The 25,966-nt window shown below is 35.9% G+C and overlaps 1 protein-coding gene across 1 annotated transcript in view; it reads right to left on the reverse strand.

Moving 5' to 3' along the window:
• Nucleotides 1-25,966, reverse strand: part of MYO16 (myosin XVI) — a 293,425-nt gene that overhangs the window by 103,254 nt on the left and 164,205 nt on the right. The window contains exons 16-21 of the mRNA XM_074146466.1: nt 23,075-23,186; nt 19,537-19,654; nt 18,693-18,764; nt 17,928-18,069; nt 9,296-9,368; nt 305-457 (exon numbers count right to left, since the gene is read on the reverse strand). Coding sequence (XP_074002567.1) covers nt 305-457; nt 9,296-9,368; nt 17,928-18,069; nt 18,693-18,764; nt 19,537-19,654; nt 23,075-23,186 — 670 coding nt within the window. The remainder of the gene's footprint in view (nt 1-304; nt 458-9,295; nt 9,369-17,927; nt 18,070-18,692; nt 18,765-19,536; nt 19,655-23,074; nt 23,187-25,966) is intronic.

Raw genomic sequence — 25,966 nt, forward strand, 5'->3', positions numbered from 1 at the left:
GCTTACAATAGAGACTCGTCAGTCCTACAGCTGCGTTAAGGACATGGCATGATACACAGATTCTATGCGTGAATCAATACAGACAAGGAGTTTCCGTTAGATCTTCTTAAACCCTGGACTGTTAGAAAGCTCTGTTACCCCTTGAGCTATGAGGGCAGTTATGACAGCCCTCTCTATGGTCTCTTTGGACCCATCACCTTCTCTACAAATTCATAAATCAAAAAATGCAAGCTAAATTTGTATCAGTCTAACATTCAGAGACTGTGTATAAATATACATGGTGTAAAACGGATCTGAAAATTACCTGAAAGAAAAAATCCAAGGCTGCAGTATGGTTACCAGGAGAATACACCGTTTCCATGGTAACTCCCTCTTGTACACATTCTGCTTGCTCTTGTAGGAAAAGCACTTCATTGATGTACTGGTGTATCTTCTCATTGGTCATGTTGACACACAGCTATTGTAAAACCAGGGAAAAAAAATGAGTGTTAGAAGTTTACTGCATAATTCATTGGTGTAGGTTTTACTGCACGTCTAATATTGAATTTGATGAAATGTCAAACCACAACATGTTATCTCTCGGTAGACCTTAGATTAGCAAGACCCTAGGGAAATTTACATTTTAACAGCTATTAGTATTAAACTGGGAATAAACAGTTTTCTGCCTGCATAGTTCATTGTGAATTCCACATCAGAATTATCAAATACCCGCATTGTCAAATATAGTGCAGATTTACACTAATTCCATTGATTGAAGTGGGGTAACTCTATGTACAAATCGGTACACTTAACATTCTTCTGCAGTTTATATTCAGGAAGAATACACAGATGCAATGTGCTTTTAGAGGAAATAACTACATATTCTGGTTAAGATCCTGACTCTGTAGCTAGTTCAACATTAACAAAGACATTAAAACTCTGCTTCCCTATATAATGTCACTGAAATCTAAAGCAGTCTCTGAAGAACTCACTGTCTTTTGCCCACATATATGTTAAAAAACATGAAACGACATTTTACTACACGCTTCTCTCCATTTTCTTGATATTCTAAGGGAAGACTGGCAAGAAAACAGTCTTCAGTAGAAAAGTTCAAAGTTTGGAGAGATAAATAATATAAAAGCCTCTCAAATATTTTCTTTGATTGCCTTATAAAAGGTGCAGTGCCACTTTTACCAAATAAATAGTTTAATAGGAATCTGATTTTCAAGTAAAAGCAGGTGGGAGTGGTATCCGTTTATTTTGGATCCTTTTGTATTTTATTCAAAGCTCACAATCTGCAAAAAAGAAGTAAAAATTTAATAACTTCACGGAATAAATGTTTTCACTGTTTTATTTAAAGTGGGAATTTTAATGGAAAATTCTAAAATCTCCTCCAATAGTGTACTAACTATCACTAAAAAATTAACAAAACAGAAACTCCTAAAAGGGTGGAAGAACTCTTTATATGAGGAATGAGGCAAGGAATGCTTGTATGCTGTCTCCTCAGACAAAAGTAGTCACATATTTGTTTTGGCCATAAACTATATCTTCCATGAATAAAGTATGTAAAAGCAATTCCACAGGCAAGTCATTAAAAAATATGAAATATTTTTATCAAAACTACATAGCTTAACATCCAGATGAGGGAAAAGAACCCAAGTAATGTGTAATAGTTGCCTGAATTTTCCATTAACACCTCATGATAGTATAGTCAACTTGCACTTGCTATACAATGAAATTGACTAGTGTGAATAATGGTAAGAAGGAATACAACAAACCCTCATTTTGTAACCAAATGTCTGTTATTAATTGTCTTTACTAATGCATGATAGTACAGACAAAAGATAGCCTTGAATAAAACCACTATTTTTAAATTCTGAATTTCTGAAGATTCCTACTCGTTTTATTAACAGTGCAAGTATAAAATCGACTTACACTATCTACTTATTTTATGGAAAAAGCCAGCTTTTTTAGCTTTATGACAGGCAAAATAGCCTTTACTAATCACTTTTTGAATTCTTATTCTAATTACAAAATCTTTTCAGAAGCTTCTTAACATTATTGTAGAAGGCAGACATAACATTACAAGCCTATACTTCACAGGATATGTAAAGCCTTAAAATGATGCATGCTGTTTAAATCTTTATTTGCAAATGGGTTATTTAGAGAATGATGTCGTTTAACTTTACACAGGTGTATTTTACCACAAGAAAAGCTGACAAAGTCACTATAAACTCAAGCTTACTTTTTATCATGTGCCAATCTCCTAAAATACATACAAACAATACATGTACTTCGGGACCTGACTATGCAGCAAAATTATTAGACTACGCAAATTGAGCCAAAGGGAAAGACTGCCTTAGTCATATCCTAAAAAGATCTAGTAAATAGCATTGGTTTTAACTGCCAAAAGTAACAGGCATATTATTTTGTTAAAACATTCATACATAACACAATGGGCTGGTAAAGAAAAAATTTATAAATATTTATAAATCCTACTGATCAGTATATTATGGCATACACTGGTGTGCTTTTTAGTAATATAAGCAATGCTGTCATTCAGACCAGCAGATTTGCCGGAATGAAAATAAGGTTCTGCAAACCAGACCAGGGAGCAAGCTCAAGCACTTATATGAAACTGCCAGCTGCTCCAAAGCTGCTCTCTCCAGCAGTGGCTGTGAGTAACAGCTCTGCAGAAGGAGAACCAGGACACCAGCCAGGGACTGCTGAAAAGCAAGACATTCGCATCGTATCTTTCTCCATTTCAGTGTTTTATACAGCCTTCTGGGAAAAGGTAATAAAATGAATGTTTCGAATTAAAGCTTGACACGGGTTGGCATTATAATTAAAAAGCTGAAATGTAGAAATCAGATGAAAATGAACTAAACTAGCTTTGCTATCCCAACTTCTTTTGCTCTATGTCGTAAGAAGTATTATATAAAACAATGACATATTTTCTGTCCAAAGATATGAAATGTTCAGAAAACTGTATCTTTTAAACATATATTGAATTGCACCCATGACAACCAGATGGAAATATAATAGTAATGAAAGAAAACACAATGAAATTTTTACCTAAAACAAGAAAACCTTTAAGCATTGTGGAATTGCTTTACCTTGCAGCGTTACTCAACATTACTTATGCTACTTTTAGTCATTAAACATTGTTAAACTGTTCTTTATATGACTCTTGTTGGCTCCATTGTATGTGTCTTCCGTAAGAAATCCTTCTTTCTATCTGTCTTCCTTTCTAATCCTAACTCACTGTCATGTCTCAGTGAAAGCAAACACAGCATCTATTTGTCCAAATCTTCATTAAGCAGTACTTCTGAAATATTATTAGAAGAATTAGTTGAAGTATTTAAACAAACAACTTGCACTATCATCCAAATTGTAGAATTTGGAAAATAATACAGTGGCATTTCGTAAAAGCAGTGAGTATTCATCACATCACACAGTGTTAGCTTGACCTCTCTTTTTTTACTGCATTTGACCAGTTAGCACTATTAAATATACTCCAAAATCAAATTTAAGTAAAAGATTAAAATTGTACCATATTCTGAAGACAGAAAAGCACTTACAACTAATGAAATTTTCCTGCTCTCCACTTTATATAAGTAACTATTTGAAAAGGCAGAGCCAAAAAAAAAAAAAAAGGAATTTGTGAAAAGAAACCTTAGTGACTATCAATCAGTGAGGGAACTATGGATGTAAACACCCTTTGGAAAGCTCATTTTCATCCTTTGGTCATGTAGAAGGATCAGCTCCCTCAAGCGATGTGTATTCAGACAATGGAGTAAAACTTACCACTGTCATATCAATACGTTTCTCAAGCCGTATGTTATGGGCCAAGATGATGAAGCTATAATGGCAAGTTCAATTTGCAAGGAAGTGATCTAGCATTTCTCAAAAATGTAATTCTAAGATAGTGGGAGGCAGAATCATCTTCTATTTACTGAGGTTCGACTCAGAAAATGTTTTTAAACCCAAGGTTGATAATCACTTATTTCTCAGAAGCATCTTGATCACTGCTCCCCCTTGTATCTACCACCCAAACATTTTTTTTTTTTTTTTTTAATGTAGAGTACCAATCAGGATATTTTTAATGAATGTATAACAAATCTAGAACCCATTACATTTCTTCCTTTGCTTTTTAGGGGCAACAGGATCTAATACTGATTTTGTTTTCCATGCAGCTCCAACACAAATTCAAATACAGCCCTTATACCTCTCTGTCAGAAGAACTTTATTTCACTGGGATTTCATGTCGCCTCCAGGGTCAGTTGTCATTAGCTGATCTGTGTTCCTCAAATAAAGTAAACTAGTACCCAGTGCTATATTAAAATTTTATTATGAGTACCTGTCACCTGAAAAGCCTTCCACAAAGGAGAGTCTGAAAAGGTCCTCCAAAAGGGACACAATTTCAATACAAAGTGGGATAGTCCCCCACCTGATTTTGTGCATATAAAAGTACTAAACAAACAAGCAAACAAACATGGTAACAACACAGCAACAACAGTCTTTCCTTGAAAGAATTTGGAATTAAAGATACTGAAATAGTTCCAAATTTTTTCACTCATACTGCTGGCCAGCAACTATGTACTGTAGAATAAAAAAAGGTGCTCCTATAGAAAAGTAAGATATCAGTTAATAAATGTCCTTGTGTAGCATTTCACCAATCAGTCACAAACTCTTTGTAGCTGGGAATGTCAATTTTAGATAAATGATTTTATTTTTGGCCACAAAGTGTCTACTGTAAAAGAAATAAAGAAAAAAGAAGGCTGATTTCTTCTGCATAAAATCAAATATTGGAATGCTCCTTCAGACTGTTCGAATGCAGGCACTTGTGTGCGTGACCTCCCGTCTGCTAGCACTGAGACTGCAGCGAGTGTAGAAAAGTTTAATCTATTCCTATCCATCCATCTACAAAATAGGCAACATGAGCTTACATTTGGATAGCTAGAAGTGTTCTCATGGCTGAGGCTATGCAATTTAATAAAAAATATTCTGTTAGGGCTGTTTTGTCTAGGAAAGGTCACATGACAAAATTAAATGAAGTCTCGGCTGGGTTAACTAAAGAAATAACACGCTGAGAAGTTAAAACCTACCAAACCTAATCATAGAAGTAGGTAAAAATTCCTGTGAACACAGCTGGGTTGTATGAGCTCTTCTGCGTCACCGTAGTGACTCTGACGTGAAGTCCTGAGTGGGGCAGGCAATGCCCTGTGCTCTCGGAGCCAGCTGGCTCCTATCATGAGAGACGTGCTGCATGGAGCTGCCACGGGAGCCATGCCTCTCCCAGCACTCTGCCGCATCACACGGATAATGCCACACATGCTTTAATGGGTATAGACTTGAATGGGAGTCAAAAGACTTTAGACTGTTTCCATGACCTGCAGTCCTAATTCAGATAAATCACTTATATTTCCTATAAAAAAGGAGATTATGATACATACTTTCTTCTGCAAAACCCATTATTTAGCAAAAGCTAAATTTTTTTCAGTTTACCACTTGAATTAGACATCAGGGAGAAAAGACTCCACTGAGTCCATTTTATTTAACTGCATTGACACTCTTTATGATGCTTCCACAACTACAGACCCCCATTTCTGTAGAAAGACCTGACTTTCTGCAGGAAGAAGAAGGAAGAAATGCAACTCTTGCTACTCTACTCTAAGGTCTGGTTCTTCTGATATAATACAGTTTTCTTAGAAACAATTAGAGGAAAATGGTACAGGCAACTTTATCAGCCTTCCCTCATACTTTATGGCTTGTTACATTCATTGAGTTACATGAGTTCTTTCCACTGGTGTTGCATGGTCTTGTGGTCAAAGGCTACACTAGTATAAAGGTATAAAGAAGATAGCAGCATTTCTTGACTGAGCTATTTGGACTTGTGCTGTGAAGGAACCAGGAATAAGATCTAACCTAGTTTTAAACCCTACCAGAAGAGAAGCAGACCTTTTCTGCTTTTAAAGGAGCGCAGATTAAACTGTACACAAAACTAGTCCCTCTCAAACAAGGAAACCTAAGAAAACATTGAAAACTAACACTGAAAACTGACATTGCTATTTTTGGTAGAGCACTGATATTTCCCGAAATGATCACAAAGTGAAGGCCATTTATGTATAGAACAGGACAGACAAATCTGTGCTCACTTCTGACCATGTTCCAGTGTGGCTGTATACAAAGCTGTTCCGACACAGCAGGTATGCAGCTGCTCTAGGAAAAATCTGTTCCCAAGCTAATGATCACTGCTAGGAAGTGATTGTAAATTGTAACTGGGGTGAGGTAAAAGTGTACTGTAGTCATTTACCATAGCTCAGCTGATTAGCAGTAACTCTCTGAGTCCTGGTAATTCAGAAGCTTTCAGTCTTTATTGAGCAATGACTCCCTCAGACTGTGGCTTCTAAAACACTGTCCCCTGTCTTTCACCTTTTAAATTTCATACCAAAGATCACAACTCTATTCACTATCACTTATTTCATACACTTATTTACTGTTATTTTAGAATTTCATGTCCTATTTTTACTATTATAAATACTGTGTTTCACACATAGGTTCTATAAAATGAAGGATTACCAATGCTCACCAAGTACAAGGAAAACTGAACACTTAATTAATACTGTTTTTAACTCCTAATGCCTTCTTCTTTGTAATTGTCTAGAAAACTTTTCTCCTTGCAAGCTGTCAGTCACATCATCTTGCCTGCAGAACTTACCAGATTCTTGGTGCAGACATAATTAACCTTACTTTTCTAGTTCTTTGACTTCTGTTGTTCTATGCTTTGTTCATGAATCATTCCTACACCAATTCTTGGTTTGTCTTTGACATTTCAATACTGTAATGCCCTGTCAGTCCAACACGCTCACTGGAAAGAACAAGTTATTCTACCTGGTTTATCCAGCTCTCTCTTCCTGAACTGTCTTCAAACACAGTCTATTAAAATGAATTGCTTAAATTGACATGTAATTTAGTATCATATTTCTCTCTTAATTATGATATTAAACTGTCTATCAACTGGCCTGACTTGAAGCACCAGAAAGATTCACGCAGCTGTTTGGACTGGGCAATCAGGAGGTTTTAATCTTTCTTGAAAATAGTTGTAATTTCTCTTTTTTTCAAGAAAGCAGGCAAAGAATGCTTTGTCTTACAATAATTTGAAACAAGAGGTTCATTTTCCCCAAATTACTTTTGTAATGCCATTTTAAAATATGTTAATCTAAATGTGATGAAAAAGTAATTTTTATGGCTCCTCCACTGTTTGGCTGTAACATTTCATGTTAACGCTCTGCAATCACAGGCCTTGACACTGGGCATGTTTGCAGACGTGATGCAATGTTTTGCATGAGGACCCTATCTGGGCTAACAAGCCTGTTTATCATCAGGGTTAACGAGCCCAGGCAGAATACAGAACTAGGCTAGACTGCTAGACAGCTCGAGGTTTTGAGTGCAGGCTGTTTTGGGTATGTCTGCATGATTACATTGTGCCATGGGGAGATACAAACTGCTTCTCTTCATTGAAACTGCAACCTATCACTTCAGGAATCAGACGTGTTAATCACATTATAGAGTTCATACATAAATGAACTCTCTATTTCCCTCACCTCTATTCTATCTTTTCAGGAATGCAGTTCAGTAGTTTCTGAGGTAATGACTCAAGAGTATTACTCAATATTACTCAACAAAATGCATTCAGTCCAGGTGGAGGGACAGCAAGTGTCTCTTGAAATATATCTATTTGGAAAAAATAAAATAAAAATGCAAAGTCGACTTTGAAACTATCATGTTTGCTATGCAGAGGTCATAAAATAAATTACTTTATACTCATTTTTCTTTAAGTCTCATATTTTCTCTTCAAGCATCCTCTTCAGTCACTAAGCAAAAAATGACTTACCCCAGAAATTGGAACTCATGGTATTTCGTGATGTCAGTTGCAGAACTTATATGAGTTTCATGACAAAAAACAATGTAGAACAGGGTCAAAGGAAAATAACCAGTAAATTCCAAAATGCACCCCTCTCTTTTGAGATACATTTTAAATGCATACAATATTTTATCGTTATTAATCAGTAGGTTTTATGATTTTTTGCATATATTTAGTCTGTTAAAATGTGGTTTGGTTTTTTTTTTTATTTTTCGCTCGATATTTTCCCCCAAAGCAGACATTCACACTGAGTAAATGACTGTGAATATTCACAAACATCAGTAGTCCTTATTCCAGAAAATGTTCAAGCAAGATAGAACTGCAACAGCAAAAAGAGTTTGTGAGAGAAGAACTGGAATATGCTTTATTGTGTTCTTACATGCTCTTTTGAATGTAGAGGTAAGCTCACCCTGTTTGTGCTTTCACACATGTGGAAATTGAGTAGCGATGTAAACATGCTACACAAACTGAACTAATGTGGCTCTGTGCCTTCTATTTCACTAGAAAGTTGAGCCATGAAACAATGGATTGACAGGGATGAAGGGGCAAATTCTGATTTCAAACAATAACAGGTCCTTTGTTGTTGCTGATGCCCTCTTTATTCTTTTCTATGCTTTGCTTTTCTACTCTATGCTTTGATTTTCTTCTTCTGCATTACAGAATGAATGAACAACTGAACAATAACATAGGCATCTCTTTCAGCGCGTTGTGTAGAGTTGCTAGTGCTTTCTGAAATGTGTAATTCACAAGAGCTTTGCTGTTCAGAGACTAATGTTGAAGGTAGGCAGGTAGGCAAACAGTTCCATAATTTTAAAAAAATGTTTGCTATTTAAATGGACTTTTAAGCATTCAGTGAGTTAAAGTTTAATTTATTTTCCACAGATATAATTACTTTTTTAAAGAAGTCACATGTTGTAAAGTCACACAGAGGTGAATCTACTAGTAATGGCACTTAGCATAATGTAGCATTTTCATTCTATTTTTTCTCCAAGGCATCTGAAGACCTTTTGATCTTTCTTCCAATCCAGTGTATTGTCCTCCCACTCACTGACCTAGTTGAAGTATCACTTCCACAGGGATGAAAACAGACAACACTAAGTATTTTCCTCAGGTTGTTTTTCAGTGCTGATACTACCCCTCTTCCAAATCATTATGGTAGATGTTTACTAGATACTTTTAAAATGATGAGTAACCGTACAAAGCCTGCTATTTAATTCACACTCATACAGGCAGAACAGGAAAAAAAAAATAGTTTAAGAGCAAATTTTCTCCTCCATAGATTCTCCTTCATATCCTGATCAAAACACTTGTTTTGGCTGCAACCCAAAACCTTAATAGAAGAATTAACATTAACAGTTACAGTAATTTCAGCAAAACATAGCTACTTACCTGTTCAAAAGTATTCTTCTGAAACTCTTCAAATCCAAAAATATCCAGTATTCCAATTTCAAATACCTGGTCACTGGGAAAAAAATATATTACAGATAATGAGAATTCAAGCAAGTGAATAACATATCTGTTGTTTCTGACAAAAGTATTTCTGTTCTAGGATGAAAGTAGGCTGTATTTCAAAAACACAATATGAAATACACAAGCAGACCATGCATACAACAGAATCAAAATTCTACCCACCAACCTATTATATCAAATATAAATAAAAAAGCAGTTTTCAGGATTGTTTTAGCAGCCACTTTAAAAATTAAATTTGAAAGAGAAGGAAAAAAACTTAGCTTCTTTAAAGTCCAGTTTCTAAGGATGTAGGTATCTATTCGCTCAGATGAGGGACAGCAATTTAGGGGAAGTTTCAAAATTGCTGGGTTTCACACAGTTACCCCTTCCAGTTTATGTTTCTCCAACAGCTAGAGCTGCTCCTACTAAATGCCCTTCAAGGGAAGCCTGTTATGCCAAACTCCTCTCTGTGCCAGCATCAAGTAGAGGCCGCAAGCTCAGGCTGGACAAGATGTTACATCTCTCAGGGGAAAGAACAGTCAGGATTTTGGAACAAAGATGACAGATATTTCTTCTCTTTTTATATGAAAAAATACTTGTTGGTAGTACATCTAATTTGTCATGTGCCACTGCTTCCATTCAGGGAAGGGCTTTTATTTTGGCCCACTGCAAGGATTAGGGCAGAGTGGTCACCTAGGATTTGGAGAGGAGAAATGGGAAAGGGACAGAGGTGTTATTATTCTGTACTTACTTAGGACTAAGTCATTGTAAACCTGATTTGGAGAATAAACTAAGTTCACTACAGGGAGAAAAATTAATGCTTTGGGATATCCCGTTGCCTGCTTTGGAAGGATTTGAGAACTCTATATGAAAGGGTTGGGCTTTTTGAGGCAGGGAACATAAAAAGAGGGTTACAGTAAAAGAATTGTTGCAGTTTCCCTATGTGAATGCAGTGGAACTTTGTCCAGAGTGAAATGATCTGCCAGCAGGATGAAAGACTTTGCAATATAGCCAATGGCTCTCTAGAACAGAGAAAATCAGCAAAAGGAAAAATCATTCAGTTTCCTGAGAAAGAAGATGGACACTTTCTAAAGCAGAAGAGTTTTGCTTTCTCTTTGCCAACAGAATTTGTGAAAGTATGGGCTTTTATGCATATAAATAATATTGCATCCTGCTGTTTCTGAAATCTTTCCTTCCACATTTTCCCTCCATGTTCCACGTTTCTTCTACGCTTAAATCAGGATATAGATATAACAGAGAAAAAAGTGATCCACTGTTGAAGTACTTTAGTATAGTTCTATTACAGTCATTGTAAACTGTGACATTAAATTAGGTGAGGATCCAGCCCTGACAATAAATTCCCATATAACAAACAAAAAAAGTAAAATCATAAAAAAAATGAGTGCTACAAAACAAGCTAGGAAAAACAATCCTTAGGGAGAAGCAGAGCCTTTTTCAGATATCAGACCCAAGAAGTTTGTCTTCATTTCTAAGGTATACTATTTCAATGCACTACTGATCATCCCAAGACTGGTTATGTGCATAAATGTCAGACATAGAAAGTTGCATGATAAATCTAGTCTAGAATGACTTTGTTGGGCAGGAGAGGTTATCATGAGGTCAATTAGCCTCCAAGGGAATTTGTACGACAAGAAGCATAAAGATATAACACCATCTCCATTTCTAGCAATGAGTGCAATTGAAATTGTGTTTTAAAATGTAAGCCTCATTCTCAAGTGTTCCTGATTAGAGATGGGTGTACATTCCTTGTCACAATAGACAAAACAACAAGACTACTCCGTTTCTACAAAGAAGAAGTAGACATTTTGAAACTACCTCAGACTACTGTTGAAAAGACAGAATTATTGTGGTATTTAAATAAGTTTTGGAAAAAAAGTACTTTGGAATTTCAGAATACTTAATAAGTTTTCATTCTTTCATTCTTATTTTATTTTGTCATTCATTTATAGCCTTCATTATAGGAAAGAAAAACATGAACTGCTATGTAATATTGCACAACAGCTGAAATATTGCATTATATTTCACAATTATTAAGAGCTACTTAACACTGATAGAACAGCTTGTCCCTTTTCTGTCTGATTCAATGAATAGATGCAAGGCTGGATAACTGACATCCAGTTGATATAAGTAATGGGATGTAAGTGAAGTCATGATGCCATGACTGTTATTTTGTCAAACTAGTCTCTTAGTTTTTCTCAAGGTATATATAAACATTTGCATAAGGAAAAGACCTAAACAAACTGACTTAATGAATTATTACAAATGAGGCAAAACAGAAACCCGGCCATAGTTTCTAAAAATCCAGGTAAAAGCCTTAGCAGCCAGCCTATTGCCTACCTCAGGTAATATTCCTTACCAAAACTGTGGACTGTCATATTTCCAAGACATAGCTTGATTTACTGAGGATGTATTTGTTGACAGGAAAACATGTAATCCCTTGATTTTATGAACTCCACTTGATAATCTTGGCCTTGTATTATTAGAAGACACACACATTACAAGAAAAGAGCTGGAGGTTTTACATAATTAATATCTTGCCTACAGGGCAAGTATAACAGAACAAGGCCCTGTATCCTCTACAACAGCGACATTTATTACTACATTGTGGCATTTATTTGCAAAATCTCACCAACCATGATAGTAATTTTCTGTATTAAATTATTGCCCAGATTTCTTACATTAAATAGCAACAGACAGCACAACATCAAAATTAGAAGTGTTGTTTTATATGTGGCTACAAATTACTTCTCTTTGTTTTATATTTCTTCTCGTCTTCCTCTATTTTATACCGCATTTCTTCTCAGAGGGAGGGTCCATATATGTTTTTCTTGGCTAGCTGTCAATCATATTAATTCCAGCAAAATTACTTTCCTTAAATTAATCATAGCAGAGATTCCCAAGGCAAAATAAAGCATGAATGATCCCATGTTTACAAATGAAAGGGCATGTCACCAGTGTCTGAAAGAACAAATATTAGAAAAGAGCACTTTTTGTTCTGAAAAATCCCCTTACTTTACTATATTCTTTACGGTTGTTAAACATCACTGACACTTTTCCTTCTTATGGTTCAGATATTCGATATTTACTTTATATAAATAAAACAGCTATAGTTTTAGTGGGGACTGAGACTCTGATTTCAAGTTTGAGAATATTTCTTAGCATAGAAATTAGAAAAAAACAGCAATTTGCTAATATTTGAAGAAGGTTTTTATCTCTTAGACCAGTACATAGCTGTGAATACTTAAAACCAGGCATAGATGTTAACCCTAATTCATTTGATTTTTGTGATTTACAAAACAGCATTTTGACTGATAATATTTTACAATCTCTCCAGTGTTGTCTTTTTTCTCAGAATGACAACTCTGGAAAGATGTCCTTATAGACTAGAGTTACCTTTTGATCTTGTACCCTTAACAACTGTATTATAAAGAAACTACATAAAAATTCTTGGCAACTCCTAAAAACAATACACATATACCAGACATCCTGTCTGATGATCTACTGTCTTGGCAGACATCTTGCCATTCATCAAGAGATGCTCTTGACCCGTTTGCCATTCCTGGCAAGGTGAACAGAATTCCCTTTACAATGCTTCTGGCCCAATGCTTCAGAAAAACCTACAGGATGTTATCCGATCACTTTTTTTTCATCCCAGATGGTTTTCAGCTCCAAAATCCATAGGGTTCATTCCCATTGTCATTTTTTTGTAGTCTGCCTACGTAAAGCAGTGAGGGGAACCTGTTGAGGCAGGATGATCTAACTGCCCCAAATATAATGTTTCTTGCTCTTTCTCCAACTTCTGCCAGTAACCAGGAAGGAAGCCAGTTGGTTTATGTCTGATCTGGATAATCCAGAAGCGATACTGATTAATGAGGAAATATCTCTAGGAACAGATCAAATATATAACCTAGCCTTCAAATGAGGACCCTCAGAATCCTACTTAAAACTCCCTCAGTTCTCCCAGGGGGACAGATTACACCTGTTGTTATAAACATGGTTCTTGAAGGGAACAGGCTGAATACTCGCAGTTGGCTATGTTCTTCATCTCAAACAATTACTAAAACAAGCAAGCTTATCTCTTTTAAGAGAGATTTTTCTGAGATGTTTTTAAGATTCTGAGATTTTTGTTGAGACCTGGTGTCATTGCCACATCTCTCAGTTATCTTGCTCAACAACTGTCATTTTTCTTTTAATATTACCTTACCCAGGTGTGAGTGGTACAGATGGAGGCAGTGGTTGGACACGGCAGAAAGAAACACTGGCTCCATATCTGACAAACATTTCTTTCAGTGACTTGAGAGATATGGCAGGAAGGGAGAAATATTTTTGCTAATAGACTCAAGATCTACAGCCCTCTCAACAGTAGCAAATACTCTTCCCCAGTTCTTTAAAGCAAAATTTTGTTCTATGCTTTAAAAAATAGCATTGTCTTGTTTAATGTAACACTGGAAATGATCTGGACTGAAACAGATCCCAAAATATGATATTATGCACCATATTGTTTTAGATTATTTGTATTGTTTGTTTGGTTTAAAGAATTCCCTACCTCCACATTTGGAGACAATTCCCATTATGCTGTGGGTTCCTGTTCTGAACAGGAACTCTCTGTCCTTCCTGCATTCCCAACACCCTTCTACTGGGTTCAAAAATAGATAAATAAACATTTTAGCTTATGCTCTGTTTTTTTTTTTTCTTACCTGTGAAGATTTCTATTTCAGAATATACTGTTCTATTAATCCGATAATGTGTATTAAGAAGTTTGTAAATGAGAGTCCTGAGATCTTTCCTTTGCCCAAGTAAGTGTTGTGGATGCTACTCTCTTGCAATACTTGCATTTCACTGGGAGTAAGATTACACAGAATTCAGAATTCAGAAATATTCTATATGCTCTATTTGAAACAGAAATCTCCTATGGCTGAGCTGGTGATACAGACAAAGAGCATAACAGAGTGTTAACTTTCTTTGCTTGTCTGTAATACAGCAGGCATATTGGCATTAGCCCCATCTTCAGGCCACATAAGAGAGAAAGATTTTGCTAACTAGCTAATAAAACAACATGCTTTCTACTTACTAGCAGGCAGTGAAGACAAGATCAAGATTTTCTCAAGTATATATGCCTAATGAGCTTGTTTTCCATCAGAAAAGAAAAACAATGCTTCACAGAGTTCACAAACACTCTTAAATCCCCATAACTGAAAAGTCGTGTTGCAGAGTGAGTTAGGAGTGCTTAAAACATCATCTTAAGATTTTATTACTAACGTTTGGATCACTACATTCAACCTTGCCAACATGCAATCAAGTACCTTGAAATGCCACATTTAGGCAACCGTGAATGCTCTAGTTTATCTACAAAACTGAAAAACAGCATACTTATTTGAATGGAAGTAACACAGTAGCAAACTTTGAGGAGTTAAGAGTCTTGGGAAGAAGTTCACCTAGACAGTTTTTACAATAATAAAATCATTAGAATAGGAAATCACTGTATAAATGAGTGCATTTAAATATTAATGGCTTTTAAAAAAATAACTATAAGCACCTGTGAGAAATTTTAATAGCTTTCCTCTACTTCCATTCTAGAGGCCAATTATGGAAAAGCAGCTTCTCCCCAGTGAATTTCTTTGAAACAATATCAAGATGAATAAAGTAACAAACCTCAAAGGTACCTCACAACCAGTCAAAACTAGCATTCATGGTTATAATTTAGTTCTAACCAGACAAAATCATAAGTAACTTTTTATGAAGGAGAACGATGTTTCTGAAGGTGCATTATCTCAACACTGTCATTAAAACTCTTGGTTTATATTTACTGGATAGTATTATAAAGTAATGAATTTGCTGGATTCTGGCAATACTTTTATCCTCTTATGCTTAATACCTCTAGTGATTGGTCTTTGCAGCCTTTCATAGAATCATGGTGCCTTGCCTTAGATTTAATGGCAATCCTCACTTTTACCTTGCCTGAAACCTGCCACAAGCTATTTTATGGTAAATATAAATCAATATTAATGAACAAAATCGAGTAGCTTCACCATAAAAGTTAAACCCAGGTAACCAGTTTCCTCAAAAATGCCAAGATCAAGTGTTTCTCTTAGAGTTACTAAGCCAATAAATCTAATTTTATTGCTTCATAAATTTTCACCGAAGTGGGATAGAAGTACAGTTAAGCTACCTCACAACAAAACACGAGAACTGAGTTAGAAACCTTGATCCAGGTTTCTGATGAAGGCTTCATCCCATCTGGTAAGTAGTACCTGTGTAAGTTTCTGACTGGGGAATGAAGTGTGGCCTGAAATGCATCAGCCTTATTTAGCCACATTAGGTAATGTCTTTGGTTGATCTTTAAGCAGAGATTTATCAAAACTGCACCAGACTGGAGGTATAATGTTGCTAATTGATAGAATTGCTCAGATGCATATGAAGTAAATCTGAACCAAAAATCACAGATTCATGCAATGACTTACATTAATCTAATTTGCATCTTAAAACCGTGCTATGCCTTGATTTACTATTATAGGTTATACAATATGATTAAGCTGGAGCAAAAAGAAAAAAAGCTAGGGATGATGGAGTTCTTTTCTTATCCTAAACTGGATAACTCAAGTGAGGTTGAAATATCAATGAAGGATGGTCAACTTCATTTTCACTTAAAATAAGCTATTTAGCTTCAGGTTTGGAAAGGGACATGAGGCTGAATTTGGCCTGATAAAATTTAATATGTCTTGTCAGCTCTCATCCTGAGCTGGTTAGCTTTCTTTAGCCAGCTTGAATGAAGAACTTGCCTTTTTCAAGCATAGATGTAATATAAAACTATTGCAAATCCCTCATTCCTGACAACATCAAACAACTGTCGTGTTTTAGCTAGGACTTGCAACATCACATAGTCTTCCAGTTACCACACAGGTAGAAATAGTTTCACTAAGAAGTAATTCCACAAGGTAGAAGTCATCTCAGGCGCATATGATTGCACTAAAAGGAGAGTACAAGGTAAACAATATACAAACAGCTTTGACTTTCATTACTTGAAGATCCTATGATACGTAGAAATTATAGGTTTGTATTACTGAACAACAGAGATACACAACACCCTATTCTGAAAGATATCAAATTTCAAAATTGAAAAATTGCACGTTGAAAAGCTTTTTCAAATAATTTCAATAGATTAATATATTGATTCTAGATTTCTTCCTCAACAACCACTTGAAATGAGCTTGCTGTAATTAGGAATACCTGAACTGGATTGTTGTCTGTCACAGACATGCACTGAGCTAAGCCCATGTTCCATAAGTTCCAGGAATGAATGGTGAAAAATTGAATGTGACCACATGCCATTGTACTTCCTTGTTATAAACACAGTATTTCAAATTAGGACATGGACTGGAAAGTTGCTCTCTCTTGGTTGTCCAGGTGCCTGCAATTGTAAGGGGCTGTACAATCAGAAACAGACAGGTAAAACCATTTTGTGTTACTGGCAAACCTTCCTTTTGCTTCCAGCAGAAGTTAGGTGCTCTGGTGGTATATATATAATGAAAGAAAGCTTTTATGTGCAGAAAGCTCTGAGTTATTCTGGCATGGTAGCTTTTTCTGTTAGCTAAGCCTATAGAGGAGAAATGTGATTTATTACTAATTGGTGTACAAATAGGATAATAAGAATAATAATGATAAAAAAAAAAGATTGTGAAGTCTTCAAACTCTTAACTTTAAAAGAGAGTACCTGATAAATATTTGTCCTATGAAGCCAACGCAAATATAATATAAGGAAAAAAATACTTATTCTTTTTTGGAAGTTCCATATCTGCCTTTTGTGGATTTCCATATATCACTAATGCCAAGGCATCTTGTACTAAGTGTTCATAAGACAGCTCATCTGAGCATGTGAAATGTTGAACCTTGGTTAAGTCACATGCATGTGATCAATTAATTAGGTCTACTGTCTTAGTTTGCTACTTTGATTCTACTGAAACTCCTTTGTTTGTTTGTTTGTTTGTTTTGCTTGTTTCTTGACTGCTCCAATGACACATTAATTAGCATTCCTTTTTTCTAAGAAGCCACACTAGATAGCAACAGCACTGAATTTAGGAGATGCTAAACTAGAGACATCCAGAACATTCTTAGAACATTCTTAGAACATTTAATTCAGTGAAATTTAAACATTTATTTGAAGGCCTTTGAATAAAATTATTTTTTTAATGTCCTGTGCTAAGGTCATAGTTTTGGGGAGAAAGAACAAGAGTCTTCTGTGCTAAAAAAACCCCGCAAAGCAGCTTTTTACTTGTTGAAAGACTTAGCTCATTCTGTATTGTCAACTCTTAAAAGACTACTAATTTTAACCACCAATCTAGATTACTACATAAAGTGCCATGTCCCCCTACACAAGAAAATAAAAAAATATGCTACTGAGGAAATTATTTGAAGGAATGGTCAGTGATTTAAAGATACAAGCACCACTGTCACACTATCATAAAATGCTTTAAATGATGGAATTATGTTTCTTTTATGGATCTGGATTTGAACAGATAATGGCACATCTAATAGTTTGTAATGGCACTCCTACCTGCCAGTCTCATCCTGATTTTGAAGGTAGCAGTTGATTGTGTTCACTAAAAAGCTAAATAAACGACCATACAGTGATTTTGCCAAGAGATCCCGGTAAAATTCTGCAATCTCTATGGTGTGCCTCCGTACAATCATGTCTCCTAAGAGAGAAAGCAGAAAATGGAGATGAAACCACGCTGTAAAGCTCACCTTGCCTAATTTTAGTTACAGTAAGTCCTTCTACCCTTTTTAATTCTCCTTTACCAAACATATACACGGTGTTAGGTTTTTTTCTAAAGCCTTCAGTGAAAGATGAGAAGACTGCCAACACTCACAAGATACTCAGTTTGGAAAAATGTATCTTTGTACTCTTTTTCAATAGAAAAGGGTATGCATTCCACAAAGAACTAGCATTTTACTGAAAATAACATTTTAAAAACTTTTTTTAATGTTTTTTTTTCAGGAAACTCCTGTTGACTTTAGTTCTTAGTATAAATATCTAGTATGTTATCTTGACACACTTTTGTAAGATAAATCAAGTTAGGAGTCCGTCAGCATCAGACTGCAAAACTGCTTTGCTCCATGTTACAAAGGTATTATTAATTCATGGCCCAGTCTGACTCAATTGCATGGCAGATAATCCTACAAACTCCTCAGAGAGAAAATTTACAAGACCATGCAAGAAATAAGAAACAAAAATGATCTGCTTTTAAAATTCTCAAATCAGAAGGATCAAAATGCTACCAGGTCTTTTCTATGAGAAGGTAAGCTTGGAAAAGATTACCTTTAAAATACTGAACATCAGTTGTTAAGGCTGAAGCAAGCTCATCTGGTGAAACCTGCAGCATCCCTGCCACTGAAATAAAAAGAAAATTTAAAGAAAGCCTGATTCATGCTCTACTGCATATTTTATTTTTTTATAACAGATTTTCTTATGTAGATGCTATTTTTGAAGAGTGAAAGAACCCACACATTAAAGAAAAGCGTGCTGTCACAGGAGTAATCAAAATTAATGAACATATAAAATCGGATTACTATAATCAGCACTTTGTTAATTTTGAACATATCTGTATATTACATTACAGCTTGCTTTCTCCTTTAAAGATTAGTCAGGACTTTCCCTGGGGCTTGGCAGACTTTCTCTCCTATTAGAGTTAAGGTATGTTACTTATTGACATTCTGTATCCATAAGCCACTTTGAGGAGATTTGTTAGCGACCAAGAGGGCAAACTTCAAAGCATGAAAACAAGAGACCCTTTTAAGACATAGATTTTGAATGTAAGGAATTCAATTCAATACAAATTGTTCAGCTGTTGACAAGCAGCACAAGAGTATTTTAAAAAAAGACTGCACAAAGTGCACTGTACAATTTCTTTTGGCAAATGACAGCATTACATATGACATTGTATTAGATAATTATCAATACTAACAAATTATTTCATCCCATAAAACTCTATAGCTTATAAAACATCCAAGTCAATCGGATACTGTCTTCCCACAGTAACGCGAATTTTCAGAAGTAATTTTTTTTGTCTCCCTGGAACTGTGTTTCCATCTGTCGGTGGATCAGCGCAACTGCCCCACTATGGGACCAAGCAGGCGATGCTCCAAGGTCATGTCCTACTGACCTCGTTCCAGTAGCTGCAGGTCTGACACGAAAGCTGTCTCAGCGTCTGTCAGGACCGTAAAGCGAATGTCTCCGAGATGCAGAATTGCTGAGAGAATTACAAACAGGTTCTCCACCTCCTGGACATATTTTATGTAGAATTAAAGATAAAGAAGAGATCTGTTGGGCACACCAGTGAAAGGCAATGCTTTATAAAAACACAAATTCTATTACTTTGTATCATTGGCATTTGCTAAGTTTAAAAGTATTCACGTGTGAACTATTAATTGGAAATTTTGATTTAGAAATCAAACTGGAACCTATCTAGGACATAAAACAAGATTACCTTCTTTTGTTTGTTTGTTTTAATGTAAAGCACATTAACTACTGAGTAGAGAAAGTTTTTCAGAATGTGATAATAAATACAGAAATATCTTTAATGGATGCATTATTTCTTCACGAAATAAACGTATCTTCTCCATAGAGAATTTCCATCAAGACAAAATCTGTATCTGGGAATAGCATGGCTTGTTTTTTCCTCAGCCAATTGCATTCACAAACAAAGTGTCTAGCTCTAAATTATAACAGGTTCCTGGTAGTAAAAGCTGTAGTTAAGCTCTAAAAGAAACAAAAGCAACCTCCCTTTCCCCCATGATTGCATGTTATGTTCCGATGCCTCTAAGGTTGTGAAGCACTTATCTCTAGGGCTATATTTTTCCTAGCGTCATTTTCACCACAGCAAGAAGAGAACAAATTTTCCTTTTTTTTTTTTTTTTCTTTTTTTTTTTGATATTTTTAAATTTGAGCCCAAAAAATGTTACATGAAATATGAACCAAAAATGCTAAGACATGGCTAACATTGTGTATTGTTGGATTTTTTTTTAAGGTCCATTATATAACAATGGTGCACCTTTAAAATTATAAACCAGGAAACCTGATAGCCACTATAGCATTACATGGCATCATGCATAGGAAAGTTAATTGATAATTCCTGAAATATTTTTAAAAAATAATATGTGGGACCTGATTCTACTGAAACAGTAGAAGTGACATGAGAAGTCTCACTTACTGGAACTTACAGAATAAGATTAAAAACATACACTACAAATTAAATACTTCCCAATATATCCCCTTTATTCTCAGGTGACTGCAATGAATTCAGAACACACTGAAACCAAGCCTGGATGACTTTTCATCAGTTTTCAAAAGCAGCAGGTCAAAAAAAAAGCTTCTCTTTTTCTTCTTTTTCCTTTAAATATGCCCGTTATCAGAGGACATTAAACGAAGCTTACAGGCTTTCTGGGATACAGACTATGGCACCTCTGATGCTGTTTAAGCAAGTTTGATTCTCTAAACTACGTTTTATGACAAGGACTTTTAAGACAATCTCTTACTGTATGAGATAGATGTAAATAGGTCAACAGCATATTTTGCTATTACACAGTACCACAGCTGAAGATTTAAAAAAGCAATATATATACAGGCTGAATAAGTCTGAATAAGATAGCTAATATGCTATCATGCTAATATGGTATCACATGCTAATATAGAAGCTAGGGTACTATAACCTGCTTCTTGGGAGGGTCTCTTAGGCAAGATGGAACGGCACTCTAGTACAGCATACTTCTTCCTTGTTTGTTAGCTTGTTCAGAACTGGTTTTGAGGATGACTGTACAGTACTGAATTGCATCAGGCTTGGATAGCTGCTTATTCTGGTGATTTTGTTAGTTGACATTGCAGATTCTCAAACACTTTCTCGTTGTGCTCTAAGATGCATGTTCCCGCAACTTTAAAACAATTTTTTAATAAACATTAATATCCTTTGCAAGATGCCATTAAAGACTGATAAGGAATATTTATGTAGTTCTTCAAAAAGATAACCTACTCTAACATTAAATGTGGCTAGATGGTCATGGAATGATACATACAGACCTTTCCATGTACCTCAGAAGTAATGGGTAGAAATTTTAGGAGATGTGGTTTATCTACATATTCCCCTCTAACCTCCAGCACAGGAGTTCAGCCTGCAGTACTCTGGAGCTCCACGAATTTCTAGCCTCCTAAATGATTATTCTAATGTTGCCTGGATATAGAGGAGCCTTGAAGATTCCTTATGCTTTTCTGAGAGGCATCTCACTTCCTTTCAAGAACTCTGAGCAAACTGAAGTGCTGGATCCAAAAGAATACCGTGTTTTTCTATGTATGTTTCTATGTTTCTGCAGGCTTCTAAATCATGATTCATTATGCATTCAATTATTTATTTATGGGCTGAACCCCTTCCTCAACACAACAAAAATGTTAATAGAGCAGAGAGATCCATTCATCCGTGAACACCAGGCTAAATGCAGAACTGCCTGGAACTTTTGCTACTGAAATCTACAGGTGCAGAGCTTGAGTCATTAAGAGTAAGGAATAATTCTGTCAAGTATAGCCATATGTGTTCCATTTTGTACATGGTCATGTGAATATTAATGAAAAAAACCCCACTCTTTATATTCAAAGGTGGCATAGGTTACCAAAGAACATTTGTTACCACCTTAACTAGGGAATGCCAAACAACACATGATGTACCATCGCCACAGAAGTCTACCTTACACCTAAGTAACAGCTTCAGCAGACTCACAATTTTTTTTTCTGATAGCCTTTGATCTCTTTTTATTACAACTGCTGCCCATCTGTCATCTATTATGATAATTTAGCATCCTGTCACAGTAACTTTTCCTCCATTTTTTTCTTATGATGCTAAATATCATCTAGGGGTAAAGAAGCTTTTACCTCCTTCTAGAAGTACTGTTGCTTATGTATTTGTTTTGCAGAAGTGTGCTAGGTAGCATATCCATGTGTAAGAAATATGGAGTTTGATAAATATTCTAGTATCCTGAAGGCAACTACACAGCTTACATGGATTCTTATACTCAGCCCTCCATTTCTCCAGATTCCTTTCAAACCTCTGTCCTCCAGAACCTCTTCTTGACAATTTTCCAAATTATTGTCTGTTAGCTTTACAGGATAAAAGGATTAAAGACAAACACCAGACCTATCTTCTTGTTGCTTTTTGGGGGTTAAGTCAGCTCTTTCAAGTTACCTAGCTCTAATTTTCTTTGACTAAATATGTATTTACTTTTTTTTAGGTGCTGCTAGCAAAGGCATTTGGAATGTGTATTTCACAAAATTAAAAGGGACAGGAGATAATCAGGAAGAGTAAAAAATTCCTGTGGGTTTTATGAGGTTTCTGTCATATGGGATTTGATTGCTTCTTTTTATCTATGTAATTTAATTGTTCAGAGTATTATACCTTGAAGCTGTGAATCTTTAAGAATGAAAAAGATTTACATTGTTGGTGCTGTGTCTAATTAAAAGTGATTACAATAATTTCCCTGGAGTGAACTAGTACTGTATATTGTTTCAAGGTCTTAGCCAACAGGAAAAAAAAAAAAAAAAAGACAGGAAGGCACTTCTTTTCCCCACAAAAGGTTATCAGTGAGAGTTTCTTATGACCTGCTTTTAACCAAGAAATATCGTGATTTTAGCCCCTAATAACATAAGCTTGTGTAACTTACCAGGCTATTGAATCCCATAGCACCTAGAGCTTGTTTTAGCACAGCTAATTTCTCCCTATTTTGAGGGTTGGCTGTTAACATCGTGTCTTCCAGTACAGTCTGGCTTAGATACCTGCAAGGAGGAAAAAGAGCATATATAGTATTTACAAGGCTGGTGCACAATCAAACTTCTGAGGTTAAAAGCCAGCTTTGCCCTTCTAACCAGAGGTTTATTACAGATTTTTCTCAGCCTTTGGAGGAAACAGTACCTGTGACAGAATACTCCTTATTTCTTTCCTTAAGCTTTTGCTTTAGGTTCCCCCCTGCCAACTTTAGCCCTACAAGTAAGCTAAAACTGAAGATTTAATTTATACCACTGACAGTTTGGCCATTTTTGCACTACCAGAGATTCCCCTTCAGAAGGAAGATTTGAGGAGATCCTCTGATAACTCTGACTGCTTTAAATTCCCCTCCTGCCAGCTAGGGAACAGATCAGCTCTTATCTGCCTGATCCCACGATGATCACTGACTCCCCTAGTAGCTGAATCGGTGACAGGTATACTCAACATCTCTTACAACAAAGTAATAGCTAAGTACATAGAGTACTAAGTGTACAGCCCTTAAGCTGTACTGCTTTGCACACTGTGAATCAAAAGGAAATTTTGCAAACCTTCCCAAAAACAATGATTAGAAGAGAGGGAGACACCTAGTGCAGCGGCTAACTCAGGAAAGAAAAAACAGAACCAACATAAAGAGTAGTAACCCAAAACAGAATAATCAAAAGCTATAGTACAACAGACTGTTGAAAAGAATAGCAATCTAATCATTACAACAATGTATTTTGACCCTCCTGAAATATGACTATGGGCCATATTTTTAAAAGTATTTAGGTATCTTCATATAGCTGAAATCACTAAGAATGAAGCGTCTAAATATCTTATGAGATCTGATTTTTAATTACATCATGCTGAGAATGAAAATGATGTTTTATCGTTATTAAATTACCATTATCATTAAAAAATACATCCATCACACAATCTACTATCTTCACAAACGTCAGTTACATCAACAAAAGAATTCCACACACCTGAATGAAAATAACATCATCACAACACCAACAAAGGTGGACAATTTACACACACTCCACCCCTCATTCCTTCACCACAATTACAAGAAAAATTCCCCACAATTATTCTGCTCTCTAATAATGTTCAGTCCATGATCTGTCACATAAAGATGGGAAAAAATACCAGTTTAATTTCTGACAATTCTTTTTCACAATCCTATTCTAATTGTGCTATAGAGGACACATGGTTCCAAAACAAAACTCATATTACCACAGAAAATCTGGCAACGCTCTAGTAAAGGTGGTCTTTTATGTGAATGTAGCTTTTAGAAACATGTGGAAGAATGATTTAGTACTTGCACTTTTCTAACTGATAATGAGGTTTATGAGGCATATGCAGAGTACATTTTTAGTGGATTGATACCGGATTTACCAGAGTGGATTTCCCTTGGAGTGATAATGGTGTAAGTTACCCCAGCAGGTGGGCAGAGGAAGAATGATGGGGAAAAAATCATGTACCTTGGTGCATAAGCACTTTTTTCACCCACAGGAGAACTCAGCCAGCAGATATCTCAAGTACAAACAAGCCTCACATCAGTGGCTAAAGCCAGTGAATTAACACAGCCTTTGAGAATGGGGCTCTGTGAGCATTGCTGTCAGAGCTCTGCACTGTTTCCTTGAGGTTACTAAAAACATTAATTTTGTCCAGATCAGGTACATACAAACCATAGCACAGCTGTCAAATTATCTAGAGCAGATGATACAAGTATATGCCAGATTTATGCTTTTTTTCTGGTGTGGTTTTTTTTATTTTTTTTACATTGCCTGTATATTTCAAAAGAAGGCTAGAATACATCTGATACTGAATCTGGCACAGAACCTAATCATATAAAGGTTAATCCAGCACAAAATTTTCCACTGTTCCAAACTGCTGCGTGAGCTTATACCAGTTCAGTGTTGTGCATCATGCGTCGGTGGCATTTTTGATCCATAATTAGGAGATTTACAGCGGCATCTACTCTGCTGTCAAAATATCCTATTCTTGAATGGCTGGAGGAGTTGGAAGCTTACGGACATTTCTGCAAGAAAGCCTCCTCACTGGGGTTCTCCCTTATTAGCTCTTTCTCTCTTTTTCTGTGTACTGAGAAGGGAATACTCCTTGCTGACCTGTGAAGTGAATGCTGTATATTTTCATATATTGTATATTATTTAAGCAACCCCACTAAATTAGCTCTTTTTAGAATACTTAAAATGCTAGCGGGTATCGCCACAGCAAAAAGGTGTGTGAACGCTACCAATGCACATCAAAGCAGGCCATGGCATAGCAAAGTGACCTGGAACTGCTCATTCCCTTGAAGGAAAGAGCTGAGCTATGATATGAACCAACACGTGGCAGTTCTTGCCTTCAGCGCAAGCACTTCTTGCTGATACAGCAAGGGGCAAACTGGGTACCCGCCAAACCAGGTGCCTGTGGCTCCAACAACCCATCCATAAACTGCAGCATCTGCTGGGGCATGCCTGTTGGAAGAGAATCTGACTTTCCCAGTATAAATCTGCTGAAGATTTAATCAGCAGATGTGCTGGTGCCCTTGGAAAGGGCTGCTGTTGGACATTATCTAAGGTGCACTTCAACTTAGAATCAGTTTCCCCAGTCTAAAAGCAATTAAATTCTTTTATAACATGTAATGAGGCCCACTCATATCCAAACTATTTAAGGACTAATGAAATACGAAAATTGAAGATATGCACATTCAACTGTTATATGTTTATAATATAAAGTATATGCATATTAAGGACAGATTAATTGTATAGACTACTTGGAACTGTTGATGGATATCATACAACTC

The sequence above is a fragment of the Numenius arquata genome, chromosome 1 (assembly GCF_964106895.1).
Source record: "Numenius arquata chromosome 1, bNumArq3.hap1.1, whole genome shotgun sequence".
Lineage (NCBI taxonomy): Eukaryota > Metazoa > Chordata > Aves > Charadriiformes > Scolopacidae > Numenius > Numenius arquata.